Below are 26,745 nucleotides of genomic sequence, written 5' to 3'. Positions count from 1 at the left end.
GTAAGAGTAAGAGAGAGTCGGAAAGAGATAGAGAGAGAACAGGCCAGCAAATGGTTTCCTCGGTCTTGTCTTGCTAGTGTCCTTTGTTAGGTACTCTCATGTCTTGGTTCCTCGTATGGCTGGAGAGAGCTATTGAAGCTTTCGTCGAACGAACAATTCCCACCGGTCGAAGCTGTTGCTTGAAGAAAGAAAGGAAGAAGGGAAAGGAAGAGGGAGCAAGTGGTCAATGGTGGGAAGGGGGAGTTGAGGTACTTGTTAGGGAAACGCTCGTTGCAGCCCAGCCTGGTGTGCATCTGTGGGCAAAATGGAAAGAGAAGGAGCGAGGGCCACGGGAGTTGGTGTGGACTGCCTGCCACTAGAGAGTAGAGAGCAGCGGGATAGAGAGGGAGAGAAAGAGAGAGAGAGAAAGAGCAGCAAGAGCGAGTGTGTGCGTGTGTGCGTTGTGGGTGTGTGGGCGGGTACCTAGTGTGAGGTACTGTACCTTTGGCGATGGGACGTGAAGGGTAAGGTAGGCAGGTACCTTACGGTGGTACGTCCGGCAAAGTACCTCGGTCAGTCGGGAGATACTGTGTGCAGACCGGGGATGGGACTGGTACAGAGTCGCAGGTGCCCCACAAAACGCGAAAGCAGGGTCCGTCGGTGGGATGGGAGATTTGATGGATGGGAAAGAGAGCGACCTTAGCACCTAAGGTCTCGTCGCAGCCTTCCCCATTACTTACCTTAGTATGGAACCCAAGGTTCCTGTCCCAAAGAATCTTCCATTCCCAAGAGCTGGCTCAATACATCAATATGCGAAATACAATTGAAGAAAGGAAGCTTCGGTATTCTTCCCATCATCTTATTTCGTGCACCTACAAAGTCTATGATTATTGTATTGCAGGCAGCTGTGGGCGCCTGCTTCTTCATTACCCTGCTCTACCTTACCTTACCTACCTTACCTCGTTCAGATACGTACCCTGCCTTTCCTCCATGAATCCATGGTACGTACATAGTAGCCTGAGATGGCAAGGTCAGTTCTACATGGCAAACGTAGCCCCGGCACAGTGCGGCGGCATCACTTGACCGAATGAGAATAAAGTACCGCCAGGGGTCGTCCCTTTCTCTGTCTCTCTCTCTCTCTCTCTGGTCCACCATTCCTTCCTATTTCCTTTCTCTCCTTCTTGCTCTCCATCCAATGGCTACCTTAATTAGGTACATGCCTCTCGAGAGCTCCAGTCTGTCACCAATCACTGCGGCCTGTTGAACATCCCCGTCCGGGCTGTAGTGGGGGACTGGGGGGCATCATCTTGCCTTCCATGGAGACTCTAAGAAAGCTCCATGAAACTTGCTGGACTGACGGATACTGAAACCCATCCGTTTGCCTCTGATTGCCAACTTCCTGTCACTTGTTGGAAAATGTCAAGTTGTGCATAAGACAGTTCGGCAAGATGATGTAAGCTCTCGTGCGGAAAGGCGGTGGACAGACTGAGTGAGGCTGAGGCACTTTGACACATTTCACGTCAGTACGGATACTTCCCACACCGAACCGAGTTATGCTGCTAAAGACGGAAGCCTCACCGCGGACGAATGGGCGGACGGAATTGGGACCTAGAATAAATAACTTGGCGCGAGCACATGACATGACCTCAGGCTGTACCTACCCACGGTTTCCGGATAGACTTGGTCAAGATAGGTACGCACCTCACCGAATGAAGAAGAGCAAAACACGGAACTTGAAAGCAGAATTCATATCCACCTGACTTCCACAAGATCCGCAAGCCACTCGACTTTCGCTGGCCCTTTTTTGCCAGCTCTCCGCCCGTACAGAACAAACGCGAAAAGGCAATAATAGTCCTGCGTTCCATCTTGTCTGGAAATCCCATATATACTTTCCGCTCGCCGTCCTGCATTCCCCTGCCAGAAGAATTAGCGTCTGCTTACGCTACGGTCCCTTTCTTACCTATAGCTTACCCAGTATGAACCGCTAATTACCTGCCTTTCAACCTTCCGCCAATATCTTCATTCCCGCTTTCAGGTTACATGGCTACACTCCCGCCCAGGCTAGCCCCCAGAAGAGACTGGTCAGGGGGACACCAGTTGAAAGTGAACAAGGAGAGGCTGGTATGGGGAACCGTTGCAGGCTGAAAGCAGCACAAAGTACGGACGGAATACTACTGTGTAGCCCTTGGACCATCTCGCCAAAAAACATGATTCGATCCACCGCGGAGTCGGGAACCTTGAGCCTTGAGCCCGAAGCCTTGAGCCCGAAGCCTTGAGCCCGAAGCCTGAAGCCTGAAGCCTGAATCACTTTGGATAAAGAGAGGCAGGGCTGTGAATAAGGACATGGACATGGGCTCGACTGTCTTTCCTACGTACTCGGGTCTGGAGATCACGTCCCGTGCGCCAAAAGGTCTGTTCTCTCTCCTTGGACAGTCCGCTTAATGCCGGGGTTCGACGTGCGTGGTGGTGGACTGGGTGATTCCAAGATGCGATACCGATTCAACAACAGGACCATCCTATCCTTTAGCAAACAAGGCTCATCTGTCTGTGCCGTAAGAATAGGAAGTGTATAAATGCCCAGGCTTATCGCACGGGGCACTGTCCGATGGCGAAATAGACATGCGACACCTGTATCGGAGGGTCGGACAGCTCGGCAAGGCGACGAGACTTGGGCCCGACGCGTGAGCCTCTGTGAGCTTATTCGACTGATGCCAATGACAGCGCCAGAGGTAAAATGAAAGGCTGGCCGCGGTAGGAAGAATCAGACGGCCAGACTGAGTTTTGCCCATTGTCAATGTACAATGAGAATCGGCACGAAGCCGTTCCCGCTGGGATTCGACCAGCCCATCCCGGGCTCTCGCGAACACGGCTTGCCTCATAGATAACGAGCGGGAATGCTGAACAATACCCTGCGGCTCCGCGATGCTGTATCGTCGCGTCGTGATCCAGGTCATTCGTTGCCGGCCGTTCACCGTAGGGGGGCTCTCTCGGTACGTCGTCACGTTGTCCATCGCCCGTCGCCGCTGCTATGGTTAGTTTTCCGCCCGCTTCTGCCAAAGTCACCGCACGACAGCTGCCGTGCCGTGCCATGGCTTTCTCTCACATTTCATGTGCATAAGGTACAGGGAGGCCAGGGCAGATATTCGGAAATAGAGCAACTGCCCAGTACCTCAAAGCCTTGGGCTCCATGGCTCTTATCCGCACGGAGCGCAAAGTACCTGTACCCAAAGGTCTCGTCGAGGCAGGGCAGTCCGCGTCCAGTCGCATCACTCGACATGCCAGGCCTGTCGTTGGCTGGCTCAGCGGCAAAGTGGATTGGATGGAGGATCCCGCGCTGGATATATCATGGCCCGGGGTTGTTCCAGAGGCAGGCCAAGCCTGGCCCGGGCGAGTGTCCGCTGCGAAATTGAGTTTCCCACTGGTGCTCAGCTAGGATATGATCCGAAGCAAAGACGGTGTGTGACGCCCGGTGAGGTGTGAGTGCTAAGCTAGGTTAACTAGTTGAGTGGTGTCGCATACCTACGCATACACCGGCCTGGCGTGGCACGGCGGAGACGTACGACCAAAGCAACACACCCTTTTTTGTTCTTCTCTCTCGACATCTCTGGTGTCTTTTTATTCTGTGCCTGGCTGGTCCGGTTTGTGCGGCATTGACAATCAAACGGATCCAACTGGAAAACAAGCTGCTGCTGCTGCGGCAGCTTGGTGTGTATATGTAGTAACAGCATTCGTCTCGTTCCTGCTCTGCCTGACAAGAGCCATTGGGATGTATTGCGAAACGACCAGGTCAGGCCGCTCTCGCTCTCTCGAATCGACGTGCTGACAATTGCGGCCGTCAGCTCCAGCCAATGGCAAAGAACTCCGAGGTAGATCGAGACCGATAGCCGGAGAACGAAGTGGCCGTGCTGCTGATGGGTCCTGTGCCCTTTTTGGAGGGGCAGCTCTAGGAGCACTGAAGAAAGCAGCATCCCCACCTCAGCCAGTCCGTGGCAGGAACAGAAAAACCAGTCCAGTGCCGGTGGCTGCAATTGACACACGTCTAGAAGGGACCTAGGTATTGATGCAGAGTGCAAGAGAGATGGCAGACACTTGGATACATCGGTACCGAAAGGCGCTGATCAGGGTTCTCCGTATCCAACACGGTGCCTCGTGGTCAGCCGGGCTGGGTAGGTACGTCGTCCGCGGTAGCGCCATGTTGGACTCTTCTGTACCTCGAGCCACTCGAAGAAAGCCAGGAAGAACAGGTACCGAAGTTTCTCGTCTTTTGTGGATGCAGATGAGTTGTATTGATCTGTAGGTGGCACCAAGACAGCAAGGCGTCCAGACTTCAGTGTGTGTGCGTACTTGCATGTATGGGAGGCAGGGGTTTCCACGTCGTAGCCAATCCAGCGCAAGTTAAGCAGTCCGTAGTGCAATGGAAATGATGAGCGAGGTATCATCGAAGCGGCAAGATGAGGTCAGGCCAGCTGTGGTCCATCGTCAATCTGCGGTTTATATGTCTGACTGGACTCTGGAGTGAACCGCCTTGGAAATTGAAGAGACTTTAATGCTTGGGCGACTTGGGTCGGCTAGCGCATGGTGTCAATATGCGTGCGTTCTAGTAATAGACAGAGTTCCCTCGCTGTGCCATTAAGAATCTGAAGGCAGGCCACAAGTCGGGGTAGGTATGTAGGCCGTCGTGAAAGCTAAGGCAAGGTAAAATGAAGGGTTTTGGAGGCTGAAGCACCCGCTCATTGTATCCATTGCTGCGTCGGTGGCCGATGGGGCCATGGCCGAATGGCATGCATCTTCTTGTTGATTCTACTGCATCAGGCCCGTTTCTGTTCGCATGTTGCAGATTGCAGACGATTTGCATCAGCATCAGCGCGTCGGGTATCTGATGGGCCAGCCGACGTCCAATGATAAGCTTCCGCGCTCAATTGCTGCTCAACTCTGATTCGGCATGCGGCAGTGATTTATTGTCCAACATACGTTTCTCGTTCAGCGTCAAACCCAAGAAGAGACTAGCAGTTGTCGACAGCCATGATCCCGAGGATCAAGGGGTTCATTGTTGTTAGATATGATGCCTGGGATGGTGCAAGTACAGTAGCGGCTGGATCCCGACAGGTCGACAGACACAGACCAGCAGAACCAGAATTAAAATGTCGTCAGGTAAGCAGAATCAGTCGATTGATTTGCGAGCCCGCCGTTGGCGATGCTGGTGGTGCTGGTGGGTTGGAAGCTGGGGGAGCAAGGGCGTTGTCGCGAGATACATCGTGAGTGGCTGGCGAAAATGGCGGCACCCTGCCTCTTGCACGCTAGCGCTGCTGCATCAAGCTGCAACGCAAGTGCAAGTGCAAGTGCGAATGGATAGCGACCGAGTACCTAGATGCTTGGTGGTGCGCAGGTGGAGCTAGCTGTCCAATTCCAAGGGAACTTGGGAGGGCCAACCTAGGGCCTAGAGGTCGAGGTGCAGCAGGACAGGGCCGAATGCATGAGCGGATGCAAGGCAATTCGTAGTTGTGTCGTGAATCGGGTGCTAAGGTATTGACAAGGTAAGACTCAGAAGGAGCACCTTATCACACCTCTACGCAGTTGTGTAAGTCGTGCAACCTGTTTATTGTCTGCTAACGTGGTGCGTGGTGCGTGGTGGAGTGTTTGGTTTGGTGTTTGGTGTTTGAGACGAGAAGCAACGTGAGGTTGAGTTCCCCGTCCTCGGGCTGGAGTGGAGTAGAAAGGCACGTACCTCACATAGTGGAGACATCTATCATTGATGATTGGGTGACCGTGCCACCAAATCAGATCCCACCAAGCACAGTGCGGCAGGGCCCACTCTATCGTCCCGTGGTGCAATCGGAGGAAGGTAGGTACGGAGTACGGAGAACCTACCGCCAGCTTCTCATGATCGTGGCTTCCTTCATGTTGGCATTTGCTGCCCTTCCCATTATCACATTCACTTCCACGGGCAACGCCCGAGAGAATGAAAGGCACGACGAACAACCGATATCCTCATCTTCGGTCTTACTCACGTGATTAGATATCAAAGAAACAAAAGTCAAGACTCGGAAGTAGGACCTCCAGTAATCCTGACGCTTACTCGGCGCCGGGTATGTACTCCGTGCCTGATCTCCTTAACAAAGGTACCTACTCACCTCCCGAGCGTGGCATGCAACGGCAAGACCCCTGTTGCCTTGATTCTCGGGCCAAACTTCTTGCCTTGTTCGCACGTTTTTGGTGGCACCAGATGTCCGAGAGGGTCGTCTATTCTTTTTCGAGAATCAACGCTGACCGGCGGCCGCAACAACAACGCATCGCTTCGCATCACATCCACCCACGCCGTCGCCGCATTCCCAAAACCCATGATCGAATCACGGCCAGCTGTCATGTCACTCCATTCTAAGTCCGTTTTGTCGTTTCGAGCCCTGGACACAGACTCCACCTTGTCACACTCCAAGACTCCAATCTGAGGTGGAGTTTCGCTCCCTCACCGAATCACCCACAAATCCAAGCATCAAACTTCTCCACGCCAGACTCCACCACCACTACTCGTCGCCACTGTCACACTCTCCGTCACAACCACCACCAGTTCTTCAGCACAAGCGGCTTTGCCCCTCCATCCGCCAGATGAGCACATCCTGACATGGCCCAACCTCCTGCTCAGTCCACCAGAAGGCCATAGCTCGGCCCAGCCATCGACTTTGACAGCAATATCTCCGATACGGCTATCGGTGCACTACGGGAAACGGGAAGCCCAGATACACACGGAGCCCAACTATGGACCTGTCTCGGCTACGACAAGTGGGCTTCTGGTTCTCTGACTTCCCGCCCTGCCAGGCAGCCGACCCGACTTCATATCTTGCTGCCGCCGCCGCCACTGGGGGATTCCAGAATGCATGGACGCCTTTGCAAGCTGTGGTCAGCGTGCTCCGAAATGCAAACAATAGCGGCAGTTCCAAAGCCATTCATATGATAATTTGCCTACTCGCACAACTCCTTCGAACCGAAGCGACACTCGCACATCGTAGTAGCGTACAGAGATGAGGCAACAAACGATCTGGCTACACCCCGTCTTTTCCCACTATCGCCGCCTGCTTTATATCTCTCCATCTCTGTCATATTGCCTCATTGACGAGGGTGACGAGAGTGACGAGGGCGACGGTGCTCTGTAGGCCCAGTGCTCACTGGATCGGTCGCTGTACCCGATCAAAGTCGTCAGCACCCTGCGCCATCCTCTGAGGTCCCGAGGCCGGCGGCGGCCTCTTACTACAATCCTATTATTCACTTCCTGCGCATACAATGACGGCTTTGCCTCGCTATCGATGGGCAGTCCAGAAACGCGAGACACTGATGCCACTTGTCTCCGCTCGACTGCAGATGTCCACATGTGCCCGCCGCCCGTTGTTGTGCGCCAATGGCACAGACCGAAACACCTGGACAGAAGCACAAGAGGGTCCAACTCGCTGAAAATCCCATGGCGCCTCAATCGTGAGAATAAGAGTCACACGGAGCTAGCAGGGCTTGCCTGGTAGTACCCGCGATCCAGAACCCTCCACTCTGCCTAAACTGCGTCACAGCTTCAGATCTCTGCACAAAAGCATTTTCTTGCATGCAACGTCCACCAAGCATGGAAGAAGAAGAAGAAGAAGAAGAGAAGAGAGAGAGAGAGAGAGAGAGAGAGAGCATACAGGCGGGCCGAGACTCTGGCTGACAGACTGAACAGTTTCTCTCAAAAGAACATATCGGATCACGGACTTTCTGCATAGCTCAAATGATTTTCGGCATCGGGCCACCGATATTTGAGCCGTGCTGGCGACAAATGTGATATCAAAGTACGGAATCAGTAGTGCCAGTATGCCCTGCGTAATGAAGTTGACGTTCATCCCCATCGCCCACGCATCCATCTCACATCAAGAAGGCTACGGGGGGGGGGGGGGAGTTACCACCGTCCTAGATATGTTGCTGGCTGGCCGGACTCTCTGTGTATAATCATTATTCCCACCCTAAGCATCGCCCGAGCCTCGTTGGGTCCGTGGTTATCAACCTGTATCAAGATCTATCGCCGTTGAATCTCTCGGCAGGGCGCTGAGTATGAACGGCACCCTCACGAGCATACGAATATCACCCGCTCGACAACGAGCTTCCAGTTTCTCGCCTGTTACAGTACAACTCACAGCAAAGCACAAAAACCTCCGATCTGTACTCTATTAATAACAGTGCCTACACTAGAGGCCGAAAGTCGAGACCCATAGAGGCCCGTCGATCTTATCCAGCCGCCTTGGTCCCGGAGACGCACAAAAAAGAGACATTATCAAGCAGGTACTTACAACTATTTGGTCCTCCATGTATCTCTAACAGTGTTGGTTGAGACCGGAGCTCACTGTGCTTCCTCGACATGGGCCGGGGTCTTAGCCCGCACACCTTCACACGTTGCTGTTACGTCGGTGGAGCTCCAGGGTTGCAGACTGGAGTTGGACGACGGGAAAACGCAACAATTCCTACCTATCTGCAAGTCAATGGATGGAGGAGCTTGGCTACCCGCCTTCATTGTCCAACGGCGAATCGCTTGGGTGGGCTTCTTTGCCCTCCTCCAAGGAACCCTCGCAATAACCTCCTGTTAACGACATGTCATGCTGGGGGAGCCCGTCGGTGACTGGTATCCAGACTTGGGCAGGGCTCTCTCGCGCGCTTTCCGATGGAACTCGACATTGGACATATTCTTCGGAATCTAGAGCTGTCGAAACTTTGTCGCAGGCTCGCTTACCACGCTCGACTCGCCCAACACAGGATACGAGATTGAAGGACCCCATCGCTCTGCGTTGTCCAGCCCACACTGTTGAAACGAATCTTGCTGCGACAAAGAGAGAAAACGGCTGAGCAGTAGACGCCGGCGATGCCGCCAACATCTTGACAGCGCCCACGCTACGGATACGCTACCGCTACCGCCTCTGTTCACGGCGACGCCCGGACCGGTCAGGGCACCGCAGCGAGCCTAGCGATTTGGGGTATCAACGGCTTAACAAGCCACCCCTGTCCTACACCCTCGTCTAGTGTCCTTGTGACCTGTTCCGATACTTTGTCAGCTCAGGGATATGAGATTCAACGCCGGCTTACCTGCTTAGGGAGACGGACATTTTATCCTTGGACGCAGCCAGCATTGCCATCTCATCCTTGGACGTGATGATACGTGCAGCTGTAGCACGCTTGAAACCAAATTGTTTTAGCTACTCAGTGCCAGTCCATTGACGAATTCCAAGTTCCAGCTGCTTCAAACGTTCTGAGAGTGTTGGCTTCCGTCACGGGATACCGCTGCCGGCATTCTATCTCAGACACAAGCTCCCCTCCAGCGCCAGGTCCAGGGCTTCTTGATAGAAGACGGTGAGCGTGGCCCGCAATAGCAACGAGGATCAGCGCGGTCACGATTTCTCACCGACGGCGCAAACAAGTGACGTCTCTTTCGGTCTGCGTCAGGAACGAATACCAGCGGCCTGGGTGTCTTATTTCAGATGCCACACTTTACGGCTGGCTGACGACGATCGAATTGCCAACAGATCCATCCATAACAGTCCAAATAAATTTTCTAATTGCATGCTGGGCTGTCCATCACCCGTCCTTGCTCCCTGTCCAACAACGACTGCTACGAGTAGCTCAGCGGCCAGCCCTCACAATTGCAGCTTGTGCTCCCGATCTCGAGGCATGGCAACCGCGTCTTCGCATCAATACAAACTCTAACGCGTTTCCGCGGCCCACGCCCGCCGGCTTGGTATTCATCGAGAGACAAGCATCGCATATCTCAGCACGTACCATACGCTTACTTGTATGATTTACGGCAGAGTGTGGGGATTGGGGATTAGCTCTGCTCAGCACGGTGGAACGACTGCAAGGATTCAATGGTGTGGTAGGCACTCACGCAAGCTCTCGACGAATCCTGAGAATGGGCTTGCGGAGCTTCCGCCGGCGTACGCACGAAGGCTTGCTCGACAGAGGATGTTTCTACTTACCGCTTTGCAAGCTTTCGAGGCTTGGGCTACGTTTGTCCTGCTACTGTTGAAGCAACACCAGAATGCTAGATACCTGAACGGTATAGATACAATGCAAGGCGATTGAACCGTGACCACATCTCAATCGATCTTGGTATCAAGCAGAGACGGACATGGGCGTGGAAGAGGGCCAACCGAAGTCTGTTTCTGCTGCTGCTTGCTGCTTGGGCCGAGTCTCGTTGACAGAGACAGGGAATTCAAGACAGCCTGCTCCTGGAGACAAGGCCGCATCGAATCAACCGTCTGTACGACATAGCTTCGCGGCTCGGCACTGTCACCCTTCCCTCGACTGCAGATTCTCCAACTTTTCCCCAAATTACTCTAATCATCGAAGGGGGTATCGGGCTCTACCCTAGCCGCAGGTCAGAGTGCAACCCTTCCCCAGCGACGAAGGATGCCCCTCCCCCTGAGTTGACGAGAACACTTGCGTTAGGAGTTGCAGAACGGTCCACTACAAACCATTGTGAGGATTGACGACTCGCCCAAGGGTGCGTATCTCCGGTCGATTCTGGGTTCGGAGTCTTGGACCCAAGGCGTACAGGCAATTGCAAAATGCAATGCATCAGGTGCGCCGAGATCCAGGGCCCACACATGGACAACGACAGATCACAGTTGTTGAAACATGAGCCGCCTTCTCATTCGTCTCACTCTCGACTGGTGTCCTCTGCCGATCCACACTGGTGTTGGGTCACTTGGGTTGGCCTGTCTTTCGAAATCGGTACCGTCTTTTTGAGGCTGTGCAAAAGGGCATCCGTCCATCCATCGGACATCCACCCTTGAGCAGCTGGGCCTGTCGGCTTTTCCCTGGTTGGATGGCAGCCAATACGGAGATTGACTTTCTGCAGCTTCAACCGCTTTCGTTGCGCTTGTGTGCCCTTATTTCCGTCAGCCTATCATGTCGCCCTCGCCGGCTGTCTCAGGTGTTGAACGTTTCTCGAGCGCCGGTGACAAATCTGAGAGGAGGACCAACGTTCCTGGAACACATGCAGCCTCCCACCATCTTCCGCGTTCGACGAACCCTCCATGGCAGCTTAGACCACGCATACTTACTCCAAATCCGCTCACACTTTTCAGGACGGAATGGATTGATGGACCGGCGAGTGGGTAGAAGGAAGGGAAGAGTGAGAAGCATCAAGCCCCAAGCTTGTCCCGGGCCAATCCAGCCATCGGAGACTCACACGGTACGGCAAGTGTCAAGCAACAGAGAATCCAGGCCGATGTGTTTCTCCAACCCGAGCCAGCCCGCCCAGCTACGCAAGCATCCAGCTACCCTAGCACACGCATGGCGTTCTCCAAATCAACCCCCAAGTCAACGACCGGCGCAGCAATTCGCATCAACGCCATCCAACTGTGAGGGACCAGAGAGCTCCTACGACATTCCTCCCGTCAAAAGGTATTAGCCGGCCACCTCCCCCGAATATGAGCACCTGACACCTAGTACTAGCCCCGGCAGCGTGCCACCCCTGTCTACCCCGGATTCTTTCCAGTTGTATCTTGCTGTTCTTGGACCACCCAGGCCTTACAAGCATCTTCGGGAATTTGGTCAGGGAGCAGATTCAATTTTGTCTTCTATTCGCCGATCAGTCCCTTTCCCTTGCAACTATCGCTCCAGTCATCTGAGCCAATTGATATGATTAATACTCGGATTGAGAGCATGTCACCTCGGAATGACGCTAAGACTGGAAACACGTCCTGATATTCCTGGCCATCCGGCATACGTCCGTTTCTTGGCCCTGAAAACTTTTGGGTGCTGCATTGGACCAGTTGGTACTGCCCAAACCCTGAAGACAGCGACTCTACGTGATGTCGACGCCGCCCGCCTGCATACTATTCAAAATGTGCCTGCTAGAGCCCAGGCCCGAAAGCCCACAGGACGGATGTATGCCGGTGACATTCGCTGAGCATACTCGTGACGTAGGTGCTCCGGACTCGCCCCAGACCTACTGTTCTACCACCGATTTGAAAGTCGCAGTTCTGTTTCGCCTTTTGGTTTGTCAGGGCTTATCCATCTAATCATGGAACTAGGCTACGCAGAAGCAACGAAAACCAAGATACACGTTTCGTCAGGTTTAAACAACACCCTTCCTGGTTCATCGGTACGCCAAGGGAGAATTGGAAGGTGCACATGAAGCGTTCAATCGATTCAGCCTGCTTCGCCGTGAATAATCAAGACGAAGTGTCGCGGCAACGCCAAGCCCGACTGCCTACCACCATATGCTTTCATGTACTCCGTACGGATAGAACTTGTGGGATATTCCGTTACTAGGCCTGTGTTCTTGGCATTATAAATCCGAAATCTGGAGCCGGGGGACCTCTACTGGCGGACGTTGATGGAGCTCTGATGAGTTGACTTGCCGTCCTTTCCGAGTTCTAAAGGAGGTGAGACGCAGCCGCAGACATACCCCTACGCCGTGCCTGTCACAATTCGTACTGCGCTGGACGGGCGGGCGTCCATGATCTAATTAGCTGCAACAGATGGTTGACATTACTGGGAGCTCGGGTCTGACCTCAACAAATGGGAAGAAAGTTGTCGATGCTCTCGGGAATAAGTCTGGCATCCGATGACCGTTGCTTATCCGATGGAGGAATCGACTTGGCTCATCGTCACAACTTCATGCACACTATCCGTACACGCACATATACATACCACCACACCACCTTCTGCTGCTGCTTCTCCTAGGTACCTCACACACACCCAGCAATTTGATCTCATCGTAGGCGTCACTAACCAGATGGCAGGCTGTCGCCTATCCGGCCACGCTTGCGTCACTGCGCGTACAATGAAGCGACGCTGGAACCTCGATTGAGCTTGATGCTACCTTCGTCACAGCTTTTTGTGGGATCGTCTACAATCAGCAAGAGCGAAAACTCATTGGGGTTTTGCAGTTTAATACGGATACCGCTGAGCTATCATTGCCACACCAAAGTACTTCGGTTACAGAAGAGCAGTTCATGAGCCAGTCTTCGCTTTTTTTGCCACGGCCACGTTGATTGGGTTCAGCCAAACCCGTTCGTGGCTCCGTTGCGTTGTGCCTATTGCTGGCCCACACACCCACTCACACAAAGAACATGCAGACTTAGGCCACGCCAATCCATCGTTCCATGTCGCGGATAATTCTTCTTTGCCGCCGCTAGTCAACGTCGCCAGACAGGAAATGGCCCTGTGTCGCTGTGTCGTGCAGAGAAGGCAAAAAATTGTGATTCTCTCAAACGTCGCTGGCCAAGATCGGGCGCATAGAACTGCTTGGGAGTCGCCACTGGTCAAGATTTCCGCGCCATTTGCCTTTGCTCCAAGGCCACCATCATTGGTGGCCTCGAGCAGATGCAAACTGCCGTGCCTGGACTCGGTCGGCTCTCAACATCGGCTTGGACCACGCCACCTTGAGTCACGGTGGGCGGTCTTTGTTCTGGTCCATTGAGGTTTCTTTGGGAAACGCTTCCTTTCAGGGGACTGGCGATATCCCGTAGACTAGCAAGCGCCCGTCGCCAATTCACCCAGTCACACACTCGCAGAACCGTTCTTCTGCTTTAACGACAGACGAACAGGCGCCACGGCTTTGCGTGAAGCTATATACTTAGTCTTAAGCTTGAACCGTCACGCTCCCTATTTTCCCAGCCTCCAAAAATCACAACGGCCGTCCCTCATCTTCGGGTTTGTGGGCTGGCGTGGGCTCTTGGCAGGACATTCGCTATGCTTTGAACCGAGTTGACGGCCGCACTACGGGTGGGATGTGGCGACGCCGGGCCACGCTACCAACCCGTGAGCGTGTGTTCACCGGCCGCCCTTCGGTCTGTCGATCGGCGCCGATCATTCTGCATCGCGGAGTTTTTCTTGGAAGGAAAAAATAGCGAGTACGTTCGGCGGCACGGCGTTAAGTCGGGTGCGGTGGGTGGCTACGTGCAATACCAGGCTCCTCAGACGAGGTGCAGTGGTGTTTTTTTCCTGTATGCAGTCCTGACAGTTTGCGGCATGGTCGAAACCCACCAATGTGTGGCGCAAGCAAGAAGCGAGCGGGTTGGCATTTGATTCCTTCTTCTGTCTTCCAGGCTGGGGTCCTTGTGTTCTCTCTGGTTGATCTTTGCATCTTAGGGGTCGCAAGGTGATCTTCGGAGGTTATCGGCAGTTGGAGGGGCACGGATGGGTTCGACAATCTGTTGGAATGGCCTGGCCACCTGCTGATCGCTGTCGTGATCGTCCGTCTGTCAGCGCCCAGCGACGGTTCAACGGTCGTTGGTGGTCGCGCTGTCACGGCGAGTGCTGTGACGGCGCAACGTCATTGATGTTTCTAGAGGGACTTTATTCTGGTTGATATAATATCATTGCGGCATGTCCATTCTGAAAGCTTCCCGAAGGATCGAAGGATGGCACCGTATTTGCCACGGCACTGCCAACGGGGTGAGGTCCAAATCCCAATTGCCAATTTGAGGTGGTCGGTGGCACAAGTGTATCATTTCGAGGCGATATGGAGAGCAGTCACTGTTAGCATCTCTGAGAGCATGAGATTCCCAAAGATGAAGCCTCGACATACATTGAAGTAAACATGGTATCACTTGACTTGTTTCCGTATATCTTGCTGAAGATGAGCGGGTGAAACATGATGATGCCGGACCCAGCCCATGCATTGATATGTCCTCACGAAAGTACAGACATCTGTCAGTGCGATGAAGAAGAGAATCAATTGGGTATTATTTTGAGCAATCACCAAGGCGGAGCTCAGCTTCTACACATGATGGTGTCACGCTCCTGAAGACATACTACTACCATGAGATGCCGGCATCGTAAAACCTTTTGAGGAACAGCAGAAACGAACCGTTCAGAAACCACCGCCGTCAAATTCATCAAGACATCAATCCGCACATCCCCTCATACTAGAGCATCCCCTCAATATCTTATCAACCTCCTTACGACTGATCAATATCCATGTCATCAACATCAGCAGCACCAGATTCGTCGAAGCCAATGGCCGCCAGGTTTTTCTTGACGTTTTGCTGCGATCTCATTTCCTAAGCAATGGCAACGTGGTTAACAAAGAGCACGGCGCTAGATTTGCTTGCGCTGAATCAAATATTGGATATGTTACCTCTTCCACTGTGTTCTTGATCACGTATCTCGTGACGAGCACCTTTTTACCCTGGCCGAAGCGGATCGCGCGGGCGATGGCCTGGTTCTCGACGCTGGGGTTCCATTGGAGTTCGACGATGAATACGCGGTTGGCGCAGGTCAGGTTGAGACTGGTGAAGTGTGGCTTGTTAGCATGGATGGATTGTCTCGAGATGCGAAAGAACAGATGGTGGTGAACTAACCCAAAGGCACCAGTGCCGGTCGTCATGATGAGAACCCTCTTCTCCTCATCCTCTGCAAACTGTGCGAGAATTTCCTGTCTCTGTGACAAGGGACAGTCGCCGTCGATCTTGTGGTACTTTACGCCGACCTTTTCGAGGTGTTTCGCGACGAGGCGGAGCGTTCTCGTCCAGCAAGAAAATATGATGCTGTTTCCGAAGGATATTAGTGATTTTCCATTCGAGAGATACTGGATAGGCTCTTCACAAGCCGGACCCTTCACAATTAACGTACCTCTTAGTTGTCGAGACGTCGACTTGTACGTCACGGATCAAGGCCTCCATCTTGGTAGAGTATCCTACCGTATTGAAGTAATCCGCATCATCCGCGCCTGACGTAGTTTGCACGGAAGCGTCAGGAAGACCCCTGGCATCCACCACAGGCCCTTCTACTCTCACATGCGGGATCGTACCAAGACCAGTAGAAGGAATCTTGGCCGACTTTTTCCAGTTATCACACACGGGGCAATGCCGCTCCCGAGGCCCGGAGACCGGGGTCGCCATTGAAGACAGATCCGAGTCGTCGAGACACTCCGAGCAAAAGACGTGCGGGCACTGCTTCTCCGACGCGTTGCGCAGCCTGTTGAAGCCGAGGATGGGCATGGGCTGATGGCATCCGTTGCACGTCAACTCTGCGTTCTGCCCCAGCGCCGAGACGGCGGCCTCGCGCTCGTCGAGGTCGAGGCGGTAGCTCCGCCGGTGCCACGAAAAGGGCTTCTGGAAGGTACCGTGGTTGCAGAGGATGCGCATCTGAAGGTTGGCCTGGAAGAGGCCGAACTTGCTGCTCTTTTCGACCTCGCCTACCTTTTGCTTAATTGTGCGCATGAGGATCTTCTTGGTCTTGTCGTACTGGTCGCGCTCCTCGGGGCTAAACTCGAGTGGGACGACGCGTTCCTCGAGAGGAGGGAGGTCGAGGACTTCTTTTGTTCGACGCAGGCACAGGGATTCCATGAGGGCGACGAGGCGCTCTTTGACTTTTTCTAGGTTGTCCGAGTGTTGCTCAAAGGGGACTTCGATGTAGCGGCGGAAGGCGGCTGGGTTGTCAAAAGGCGTTGCGCGGATGAAGGCGAAGAGGGCACCAATGTCGGCCAGTTTGTTCTGGATGGGCGTGCCAGTGAGGCACCACCGGGAGTTTGCGTGAAGCGATCGGCAGGCTTGATAGAATGTTGTTGCTGGGCGGCGGATGATGTGTGCTGTATTGTGGTCAGTCTGCTTGTCGTCACTTACGAGAATAGAGGTTGTAGGGAGTATGGATTCGAGTTGAAATGGAGGCAGTCGGGAAAGTCAGAGGTAGAGGAAAGCTTGCCTTCGTCCAGGACAACTCGGTACCAGCCAATCTTGTGCAAGATGGATGACTTCTTCTCGAACTCTGCAGACAATGTGTTGTAGGTTGTCACGACAATGTCGGAGCCCTTGATCTTGTCAATGTCCTTTTCTCGATTTGGGCCATGGTACTTGACGTGTGTCAGACTTCCATCCACGTGCCTGTCGGATTGTTAAATATGAGAAAGTAGGATACTGGTTTGTCACTCACTTTTTGATTTCATTTGTCCAGTTGTAGATGAGAACTGGTGATTGTGAGTTCTCTGATGAGTAAAAAGGGGAGTAGGTTGTTTGCTTGGAGACTCACGAGCAGACGATACGACCACGAGAGTCGACCCTGAGTAATGCAGGTCCTTGCTCTTCTCGTTGTTCTTCTCTTCCTCGACGGCCCAATTACGGGCATCGTCGAGGGTCTTGACGATGAGCGAGAGAATGGACAAGGATTTGCCCATGCCCATCTCGTCGGCGAGGATACCGCCGCCTCTTTCATCCGGCTGAATCTTTTGCTTCACGTTCGTGATCTTATGGCGATACCTAGGTGTTCAGGATTAGAGCGGTGTCTATCATTACGCGAATCTCAAGCAACATACCATTCTTGTCCTTCTACCGTCACCGGACGCCAGAGTTTGTAGCCTAGATTAATGTCACCGGATTCCCGCTCTAGCATGAACGCGAGTGCCTCCTGTTGGTGTCTGCGGATATTTTAGCATAACACACTCACCAAGGGGTGGTGGTCAGTGATAGACGCAAGGCAGAAATTACCCTAGCAGACCATTCTTCAACCGCTTGTCTCCGAGTTCACGATTGAACTCCCGCTTGTTTTTGATCGAGTCGTACACCTCAATCATCATCCGCCTCAGCTTCTCTTCCCGCGGTTGCCGCCCACTTGGCTGTCCACTGTTGACGTCGTTGATAACGTTCTCGGGCATCGTCTCGCCGCCTTGAATCTTGAGGAAATGCGGGTTCTCATAGCAGAGCTCCCGGCGCGCATGATCCGACTTTTGCAACCAGAGCTTCCCTTCGGTCAGCTTGTCTCCAACGACCTTTGCCGCGGCTCGCGGGCCGTAGACATTGATGTCGACTTTGACCATGGCCTCGACGGGCTTCTTGGCGCGGCCGATAGTCTCGCGGAGCGCGTTGGTTGGAGCGATGGGCTCGAATTCGACGCGAGAGTCTGGGGTCAGCAGTCTAGCGAGGGCCTTACCGGGCCCAGAGCGAAGGTAGCCAAATTCTGTGTTATCGTCCTTGAAAGAGAGGCAGATGTGTTCTTGTGAATCGGTGAGGGTGAAGCGTTGGTAGGCTATCCTGCCAGGGGCGGAGGCTCGGCTGGACTCGCGCAACTTGGTGTCGATGACGCCCATGTCGCCTATCAATTTGATGTCTACATTGTAGAGCTATGACTGATGAGTCGGGGTTGTTCTTTACACCATCTTGACAGAAAAGAGAAAACTAGTATGTCCAGATGACCGAGAGACTTGATGAAATGAGTTTGTGTCTTACCATGCCGTAACAGACCTTGTCGGCATCATCGTCGCCCGCCGTTGACGAACACGAGTCCGAACCAGTAATGCTGGAATCGGGGAAGAGTGAGGATGACTGCGTCACGGTTAAAGAATCCTGTGACGATTCGGAGCTCTGAGGTGAGCTGTACATTCCCAGCTCGGGCGCCTGTGCAATAGTAGAACGTCCCCATGTTTCCAGGTCGCCAAAGTCGAAGGACGCGAGCTCGGTTTCGTTGCTGATGTTTAGGCTTCCTAGCTGACTATCGACACCTTGGTCAAGAAGTAGGTCATATATCTGCACGTCTTCTATAGGAGGATGGTTATCGATGACGGGAAAATCATCTTGGCCGCCCTGAATGGTGCTGTCCGAGCTTTGGAAGGGGGTATGGCGTGGATGATATTCGGGGTACGAGTAATCTTGGACGCCGCCCTGGTAGGTTGGCGTGATGGAGCCGTACGAGGAGACAGACGACGGGTCGGGATAGTGGAGATCCTCATCTTCCTCGTTGAGAAGTCTCTTTAGCGACATGGCGGCTAGGGGGGTTGTCGGAGACTCAAGGTAGTTGACTAAGTTAGTCTGTCGATGAGTGATGGAGACTAACAGTCCTTCTCGGAGTTGATTCCGAAGTTGGAACTTAGTGTCTTCAAAGCTAGTGAAAGCTTCGAATAACTTCAGTTGAATGAATGGACGGGGTTGTCGAGTCTATCGCGCAAATGGGTCAATCAACGATTTTCCCACCGTCAAGTGCTTCTTCTCATGCAGCCAGTGCCTTGAGGAACATGATGAGGCTCTCTGCGGCATAGCAAAAGGCGCCCGGCGAACCATTTTGACCACATGATGACCGGTGACGTTAGGCAATCGAAGAGGCTACCATTTGCTGTGCAGTCTCCCTCCATGAGGCGCAGTGCGCGGACGATGATGAAGGCGATCGTGCTTCCCGTTGGTGGTTCGCACTTCGCCGAAGGCTCGTAGCTGCGCTCCGAACGCGCACAACCCACACCGCGTGCTTTTTCCACTTTCTTAGTGCCGTTGGGGTCCTTGTGAGGGTCCCCTTGAGCGATTTGGGGGGCCCTAACTGTTCTAACTGCCCTTAGGGTCATTCTCGCACCCGCTTTGCACCGCCCCCGAAGGCCCCCCGGCACCCCGGTTCACCGACGGTTGCTCCGCCCCAACCGCTCGGAGTCCCCCGACCGGGGCATTTTCAAGAGCCTCACTAGCCCGGAATGAGGTCAAATGATGGGGAAATGCCCACCTGCCGATGCTTGTTCTCGAGAATAGACACCGGAGAAGGCTCCGGTAGGGTTGAGGATGACGTAGATTGACGATGTTCGCGGGATTCCCATGTCGCGGATCGAGTCTTGTGACGCGGGATTTCTCAACTGACGATGTGGACCACTTAGCATTGCACAGCGGAGATATACTGTAAAGACAGAGGAAAGGCAACTCATGGCCGGCTAAGTCGGCTCCAACGGTAAGTCACTGCCTATGAACCAACCAAAGCCAGTCACAAGAGTTGACAATTCTCAACAGCCCTACGAAACAAAAGGGACACTGCAGCAACCAACAGGGCGAAAGGGCAGCTCTGCCCCTCACAAGGCGTCCGCGGGGCACGACAGTCTTGAACTAGGCCGCGAGACTACGTGTTGGAAGACACGCGGGAACTCGTGCTGGTAAGTCGGTCGTCAGGGGTTAGATGCAGTGTACCAATGCAGGTCGTCGAGTGGCTTGTGGAAGCACAGAGAGAGACACATGCAGACAGCCTGACAGCGCGCCAGAGGCAACTCGCTCTCAAATCCGCAGTGACGCACACAGCAACAGGCAGTAGAACTGCGGAAGAATATTGTGGCAGTGGCAGTGCTCACTGCCTAGCGCCTCACACATCCCTGGTGCCCCCGTTATGTTTGCTGTGCGGGCCTGACAACCACAAGAAACTATTGGATGTCCCTGCCAAAGACGTTGGCTCTGGGCAGGGGTTGCTCGGACGGGGTAGTATTTTTGATATACGCCTGGCTGCCTCTCTTGCTGTGAAAAGCATCAGCCTCAATTCGTATCAACCGCTTTCTCGGTGCAAGCTGTGGACTCTGAACATCAACCCCGTTCTCATTCTTCCTTTCTCCAAAGACCTTCTTTCCTTCTTGTTCAGCTCTCTCCACTTGGTTCTCTTTCTGACTCCATTTCCCCGCGAGTTTGTTCATGTTTCGTTGTGGTTTACGTCGCAACACGGTCCACAACGAACTGGGTTTAGTACACATACCTAGCTTGTGGGCGCCCGAGCCCCCGTAGCGGCTGTGAGCAATTCGACACTTGTCCCGGAGCCATCGCCGAGTTCGCCAAGTCCACGACCATGGCCCAAGGTCTCGGTCCCTACCGGGTCCCAGACCTCGATGTCGATGTCGAAGTTGCTCTCAGGATCAGCGTCGATAGGTTCAAGAAACATCTAAATGATCTTCATGTCGACAAGATCGGAAAGACGACTCTTGACGATGTTTACCGAAGTCTTAGGGATATTCAGTTCCAGCAGCAGGAGAAGAAGACCTTGATGAATCTCAACAGGATTGAGTTGTTCCTCAGTGGCATGTACTCATTCCAAGAAGTCCTAGTCGATAGGGGCATGGAAGATGTTGACAGTATCATGGCTTTCGTTTGGGGTCCGATGAGGTTTCTTCTTGAGGTACGGGCGCGCACTCAAGAACAACCCCGATCATCTCAAAACACCCCTGGCTGACATATCTTTCCCTGACTTAGACCACTAACGTCAACGATCGAGCTTTTGATCACATACTCGAAGTTTACCAACGACTTGGAATCCAGATTCTTCCTCTTACAGAGTACAAGCAATTCTTTGCAGGATCCGTCAACGCTAGGGCCTGCCTGCTTAACATTTACAACGACATTGCCGAATTTCACATGACCGCATACAGGTTGTTCTCTCTCCGCAGCTCGTGTAAGCCGTACTATTCTCCACGACAACTTAGTTGCAGCTGTATCATGCGTGATACTGACCCTGATCGTTCGCGCTCTTAGTATGGGGTAAACTACATAAAGCTACCTGGAAAGACTTGGAGTCGACCTTCAAATACTTAGTCGCGAGCCTTCGGCTACACGCACAATTCATTCAAACCCACGGGGCTCCCCTCCAGGACCGACATGCCTTCCGCAGCGTAGATTCCGGCTTCGCGGCACCCCAAAACAGCATCTTGCTCGACAATGACGATTTCCGCCGCAAATCCCGCCAATACATGTTGGATTACGACTCGCTGCGAAAAACGTTCAGAGAGGACGAAGCGAGCAGGAAGCAGAAGCAGAAGAATAAGGTTCTGAAATGGATCGCTGCTCCCATGACGACGCAGGACCTGCACAAGAGCTTCGTAAAGAAGAGAGAACCGTATCCGGAAACTGGGCGCTGGCTCTACACCAGATACGACCCAGTATCGAATTGGATGCGCGAGGACATACCCCAAGACTCCGCTCTCTGGGTCCATGGTAAAAAAGGCATGGGCAAGTCAATCTTGTCGTCACTGGTGATCACCCGATTGCAGGAACTCGTCAGCACTCAATCCATCCCGAAAGTACAGGCATGCTACTTCTACTGCCAGGATGCAGATCCCGAACTGAACACATACTTTGGCATACTCAGGGGCATCGTCCATCAACTCGTCTCCGCAATTGACGTATCGAACCCTGATGTCGATGAGTCAAACGAAAATGAGCATGACAGTTCGGCGTATTGTAACAAGTATAATGGGTTCATTCTCCCTCTATGCGACGACAAGATCACGAGTAGTGGTGGCTCGACTCTATCAACCACGGAAGGATGCCTTTCACTCATCGAGGCCTTTTTTGAGATCAACCCCCGTCTATACATCGTTGTGGACGGACTGGATGAGTGCGCAGGCCGCGTAGAAATCCAGCAGATAGTATCCTTTTTGGTGGCCCAAGTTTCGCGTCTGGACGAGATAAATCAAGGACAGTTGCGGGTGCTGTTCATGAGTCAACCGAATCCCGAGGTCAAAGCAGCCATGTCCAAGACCACCGTCAGTCCGATTATCGGCGAAGTTGAACTAAAGGCCACCGATAACACACAAGATATAAGGACCTATGTGAAGAGCCGGCTGGATCCAGCGGAGTTGGTCAAGTCACGAAGACAGGTGAGGGGGAGGATCAACCCTACCGAAGCTTCATTACTAGAAGCTTCTGGGAACAACTTCAACCTCCTAGAGCAGGATATCCAACGTATAGAAGAAGAGGTTTCGTTACAGAGCGAAGGTATTCATTTCACGCAGGTGAAGGAATGAGTATCGGGCTTGCGCTAATAATGCTTCCAGGTCTTTTCCTTTACGCAGTCCTTGCTGTTGACTACCTCTCAAACCAGTGGAGTAAAGGTGAACTTCTCCGAAAGGTTTCATCGCGCATGCTTCCTGACGGTATTACAAAGATGTACGATATGGTGTTGGAGAGCCTCAAGGAGAAGATGCTGGATTTGTCTCCAACTCATTGGGACAAGACTAAGCTCCTCCTCGGCTGGCTTGCCTGCGCCCATCGCCCGCTCAAGTGGCACGAAATACAGGCTATCATCGCTTACGACCTTGAGATGGATGAAATCGACTTTGACCTTCGCATGATTCGAAGAGAAAATATCAACAATTTTCTAGGTTCCCTGGCCGAGGTTCTGCCGGGCGATGAGATCCGTCTCATGCACTCAACGGCTAAGGAGTAAGTAGACTGCAAATTCTTGCTTTACTCACCTGAGCCTACTGGTCCTGGGAGAAATTAGGAGGCTAACCCAGACTTTATAGCCATCTTGTTTCCAGCAGACTCATCCACGCGAAATCAGTTCAGTGCGACCTCGCCATTCTGTGTCTGCGCTACCTATCTCTGCGCTGCTTTACAGCCGACGACTACAGCGCAGTCGAGCTGCACAGTCATATACGCAAGGGCTACTTTTCATTCCAAGACTATGCCGTTCCTCAATGGTACAAACACATCAATACCGTCATTAAAGGGTGTCATGAAATATTTTCCCCTACCTTCTACCACGACGCAGGAGTAGAACCCGGACGCAACTTTGTCGCAGAATTTGGGTCGGCTTTGGCCAGGTTCATCTCGGCCTATGATGTTGATATCAAGAAGGAGACGCACCCAGAGTTCCCGCAAGATGACTTGTCAAAGTACATCAGCTTGCCATTCTACCCCGATCTCGTTCGCTTATGGAATCACATATTTACCCACCAGAAAGCTTCCATCGACGAACGCAACGAAGTCGGCATTAGCCGCTTACAAGAAGCTCTCACTTCGCACCGCGAGGTCCTGGCAAGTGAGTATCAGCCAGACACCGTCATGTTCGGGAGCGACACCATGGAGACCTACTACGGACCCAACCTATTCAAATGCAAGAAAACACTGTGCAAATTTTTCTACGAAGGCTTCAAGTCCGAAAAGGATCGCGATGCCCACCACAACCGCCACGATAGACCGTATCCGTGCCCCATCAAGACATGCAACTCGGCGCCCGTTGGGTTTTCATCCAATAAGGACAAGGAAAGGCACGTCAGGACATACCACCCAGAAGAAATTGACGGGCAAACGCCCTTCATACAAATGAGTAGGAGGGTCGAAACGGCCAAATTTCCGTGCAAGATGTGCGGGAAGTGTTTTACGCGTAACATCAACTTAAAGGGACACATGAGGAGTCATTTTGGCGAGAGGCCTTATGCCTGCCCGAACTGCGGAAAGGCGTTTGCGAGGCTGAATGACTGTCGCCGACATGAGCGTATTCATACAAGGAGAGGGACATAGCTGGCTGACTGCGGCCTCAACTTTCCGGCTTGGGCGTTGGGTGTTTACGAAACTTTGAGAAAGCCGTGCGGCTGGATGAACATTTTCATAGGCCTTTGGCATTTATTGACTTCAATCAGATATTCAATCTAATACACTTGCCTGATAGCTCACAGCGTTGGTTTTATTGGATAGAAGCCAGCAGCAGCGGTGCTTTCTGCACAGAATCTATAACATCTAATCGCCTTTGCCAACTAACAGGTCGTTGGGTATTTTCTTAGTACTTCACTCGTGCATTCATGCGTGGTACTTAATCGGAGTGTGGCAGATGAGGTAGTATGCCTAAGGTAACGAGGCGATGAGCCACCCAATTGCTTAGACTAACAGCCTGCATATTCCGCCTGGTTGCCTTCATGCAAGCTCAGCCATGTGCGTGGCAGGCCGCATATGGGCGCCTAGCTTCTTTTTCCGCGAGTCGCTTCTTCCTGTACCGGACTGATGCAGCAGCATTTATCTTCCCGCTCGCCTTTATATAATTTCGAAGTCGGATTATGTTGCTCTGGCATGCTGAACAGTTGCTAGCTGTCATAGGTCTTTCATTAGGGCAACATGTCAGCCTCTCTTCCGCATAGGCCAGTTCAGACTCGAGGCCGTCCCGGAACTGACCTGGGTGACCCGCACTCGAGCTCAAAGAGAATTCGGGGACGAAACACCATGGACGCTTACTGCTCTAGCTGTCTGCTACTTTTCTCTGAACATGGTCTGAAGGCGCTCAACTCAACTGCTGGCCTGCGGCACTCAACGTTTGTGTGGTGCTGCTCTCATGCTATTGGTGGCTGCCCGCTGTGTCACTTCATCTTGGCTACGGTTAAGAGAGATCAAGAGAACGATTGGTCTAACGATGAAACCCTAATCTTTCACAATCGCTCTTCGGTGAAAGACTCCAAAGTTTTACCCCCTTGGATTGACATATTGGACGGTAGTCTTTCATCCGGAAAAGTCGTCATTACTGTATACCCATACGCGAAGCACGGTACGTGGCTAGAGGAACTGGATGCCCTATGACGAATATTGCGCATAGCAGCATCTGACGAGGTCTCTAGGAGATCCCACGGCCAGTTTTGTTTACCGGAGGCCACTTCGAAGAGATGTCAAAAGCCAAAAGGTTTTTTCGGCCGCAGTGCGACTTCATAACAAGTGCAGACAATATCATCATCGATGCCGTTACGGTCGAGACGCTCTTTTACCGACCAGGGTGATTGACGTTGGTACGGCCGAGTCCCCTACATTGAAGCTCTTCATCAATGATGTCGAACAGGAAGGCATGTATGTCGCCCTGAGTTATTGTTGGGGCGGCGAGCAGCCCGGAAACCTTGTAGGAACCACTCTAGAACGCATGACTGAAGAGATACGGATGGAAGAGTTGGAGCAGACAGTCAGAGACGCGGTAGTTGCCACTCGAAAGCTAGGTTTCAGGTATCTTTGGGTTGATGCATACTGCATTATCCAGGATTGTGCTCAAGACAAGGCGAATGAGATTGGCGACATGGCTCTGATCTACAAGAATGCGGCTGTCATGATTGCGGCCGGGACTGCGGCCCGAGCCCGGGATGGGTTTCTTGCCACAAGCAGGACGTACTTACCCGAAGAAGAGTTTCGAATTCCCATGTCTAGCGGTGGACTAGGAACTGTTTACCTTCGAACCGGTACGCATATACCTAGGCATGCTATTGACACGCGTGGGTGGGTCCTCCAAGAGTTCATGCTGTCGTCTAGGATACTCTTCTTCTCTGAATATGAGCTCTTATGGCAGTGTCAAGAGACCGAGCTACGGGGAGTCACAGGCGAAGGCTTAGAGTACTTGCAACCGCTCGAAAGTCTGCCCTGGTTGGCGTTTAATGATGAGGCAGGATCAAATTTCGGGGGCCAAGAGGAGGAGAAGAGGTACATCTGGATGACAGTAGTCGAACAGTACCCGCGTCGATTGTTGAGTGACCCTGGTGACAGGCTGGATGCCTTGAAGGGTATCACCCTGGAGCTTCAAAGTCTATGGCGGGACACCAACAGCTTTGGATTGTGGAAAAAATGGTTCATCGAGCAGCTGACCTGGTCGAAGAAAGATTGTGAGGAAGACGGCGATGCGGAAGACGTGAGGTCGGCCCGGGCACCCAGCTGGTCATGGGCTTCTCTGAACGGGCGGGTCCGTTACACTGGCTTATTCACAACGGAGTATGCCAAGATCCGGAGTATGACTCTCTTGGAGGAACGTACCTCACCGCATAATATGGTCTTGTCGTGTCCTATTCTCACACTTGACGATATGGACCAGTCAAGGCTTGACGAGGACGAAGAATGGATAACAGAATATCCTGAATTAGCCGAAGTCTCGCTTGAGATCGAGGATAGAGAGACTGAATACCTTATCCTAGGGAAAACGATGCTGGGAGACCTTGAGCTGCTCATCGCGCTCATGGTGGTTGAAGATGACGCATGCGGTGGAGTATACCGTCGAGTCGGGCTGGCAACATTCATTGATATGGCTGTTTTGAATAGTGCAAGGGATAAGGTCATAACGCTAAAGTAGAGATCACACTGGCGAGGTACTGATTCAGTTCACTTCACGCATCAGGGCTAGCTGTTAGTTCGAAAGCCATCTTATGTGGCATATCACATTAAGGTCTGTCTCAAACCTCGACTTTTAACAATGCTCACTGCTTATCCGATGCGCCGAGTGAAGAAAAGTCCTCCCCAACAACATAATGCTTGGATCAAAGATTTGACCGTTCCGCTGTTCCAAACGCCATTAAGT

At 52.8% G+C, this 26,745-nt stretch overlaps 4 protein-coding genes across 4 annotated transcripts; 3 read left to right on the top strand and 1 right to left on the bottom strand.

Annotated features, from left to right (window-relative positions):
* The first annotated feature begins 10,910 nt into the window (after nt 1-10,910).
* Nucleotides 10,911-11,529, top strand: BDZ83DRAFT_264124 (uncharacterized protein). Its single transcript, XM_060502016.1, has one exon. It carries the CDS (start codon nt 10,979-10,981, stop codon nt 11,393-11,395), a length of 417 nt encoding a protein of 138 aa, XP_060366440.1. The 5' UTR covers nt 10,911-10,978; the 3' UTR covers nt 11,396-11,529.
* Nucleotides 11,530-14,897: 3,368 nt separating this feature from the next.
* Nucleotides 14,898-18,689, bottom strand: BDZ83DRAFT_718574 (SNF2 family domain-containing protein; the record flags this gene model as incomplete). The annotated part of the gene is made up of 10 exons (XM_060512093.1): nt 14,898-14,999; nt 15,077-15,227; nt 15,300-15,485; nt 15,571-16,528; nt 16,642-16,820; nt 16,870-16,903; nt 16,966-17,192; nt 17,249-17,350; nt 17,421-18,052; nt 18,159-18,689. The coding sequence occupies 10 exons, from the start codon at nt 18,687-18,689 to the stop codon at nt 14,898-14,900; spliced, it is 3,102 nt and encodes a 1,033-aa protein (XP_060366439.1).
* A 1,447-nt stretch (nt 18,690-20,136) lies between these two features.
* On the top strand, nt 20,137-24,188 carry BDZ83DRAFT_616481 (uncharacterized protein). The gene is made up of 5 exons (XM_060507981.1): nt 20,137-20,832; nt 20,907-21,105; nt 21,186-22,427; nt 22,487-22,874; nt 22,958-24,188. The coding sequence occupies exons 1-5, from the start codon at nt 20,506-20,508 to the stop codon at nt 23,955-23,957; spliced, it is 3,156 nt and encodes a 1,051-aa protein (XP_060366438.1). The 5' UTR covers nt 20,137-20,505; the 3' UTR covers nt 23,958-24,188.
* A 943-nt stretch (nt 24,189-25,131) lies between these two features.
* On the top strand, nt 25,132-26,711 carry BDZ83DRAFT_263871 (heterokaryon incompatibility protein-domain-containing protein). The gene is made up of 2 exons (XM_060502015.1): nt 25,132-26,613; nt 26,674-26,711. The coding sequence occupies exon 1, from the start codon at nt 25,261-25,263 to the stop codon at nt 26,518-26,520; it is 1,260 nt and encodes a 419-aa protein (XP_060366437.1). The 5' UTR covers nt 25,132-25,260; the 3' UTR covers nt 26,521-26,613; nt 26,674-26,711.
* The last annotated feature ends 34 nt before the right edge of the window (nt 26,712-26,745 follow it).

This window comes from Colletotrichum acutatum (assembly GCF_030867785.1).
Source record: "Colletotrichum acutatum strain CBS 112980 chromosome Unknown BDZ83scaffold_33, whole genome shotgun sequence".
Taxonomy (NCBI): domain Eukaryota; kingdom Fungi; phylum Ascomycota; class Sordariomycetes; order Glomerellales; family Glomerellaceae; genus Colletotrichum; species Colletotrichum acutatum.
This window is presented reverse-complemented; position numbering and strand designations above follow the sequence as displayed.

Bases quoted from the DNA above. Each gene is read 5' to 3' on its own strand.
- BDZ83DRAFT_264124 (XM_060502016.1), top strand. From the start codon at position 10,979: ATGCAGCCTCCCACCATCTTCCGCGTTCGACGAACCCTCCATGGCAGC.
- BDZ83DRAFT_263871 (XM_060502015.1), top strand. From the start codon at position 25,261: ATGTATGTCGCCCTGAGTTATTGTTGGGGCGGCGAGCAGCCCGGAAAC.
- BDZ83DRAFT_616481 (XM_060507981.1), top strand. From the start codon at position 20,506: ATGGCCCAAGGTCTCGGTCCCTACCGGGTCCCAGACCTCGATGTCGAT. The intron at 21,106-21,185 runs GTAAGCCGTACT...TCGCGCTCTTAG, and splicing joins GTTCTCTCTCCGCAGCTCGT to TATGGGGTAAACTACATAAA. The intron at 22,428-22,486 runs GTATTCATTTCA...TAATGCTTCCAG, and splicing joins GGTTTCGTTACAGAGCGAAG to GTCTTTTCCTTTACGCAGTC.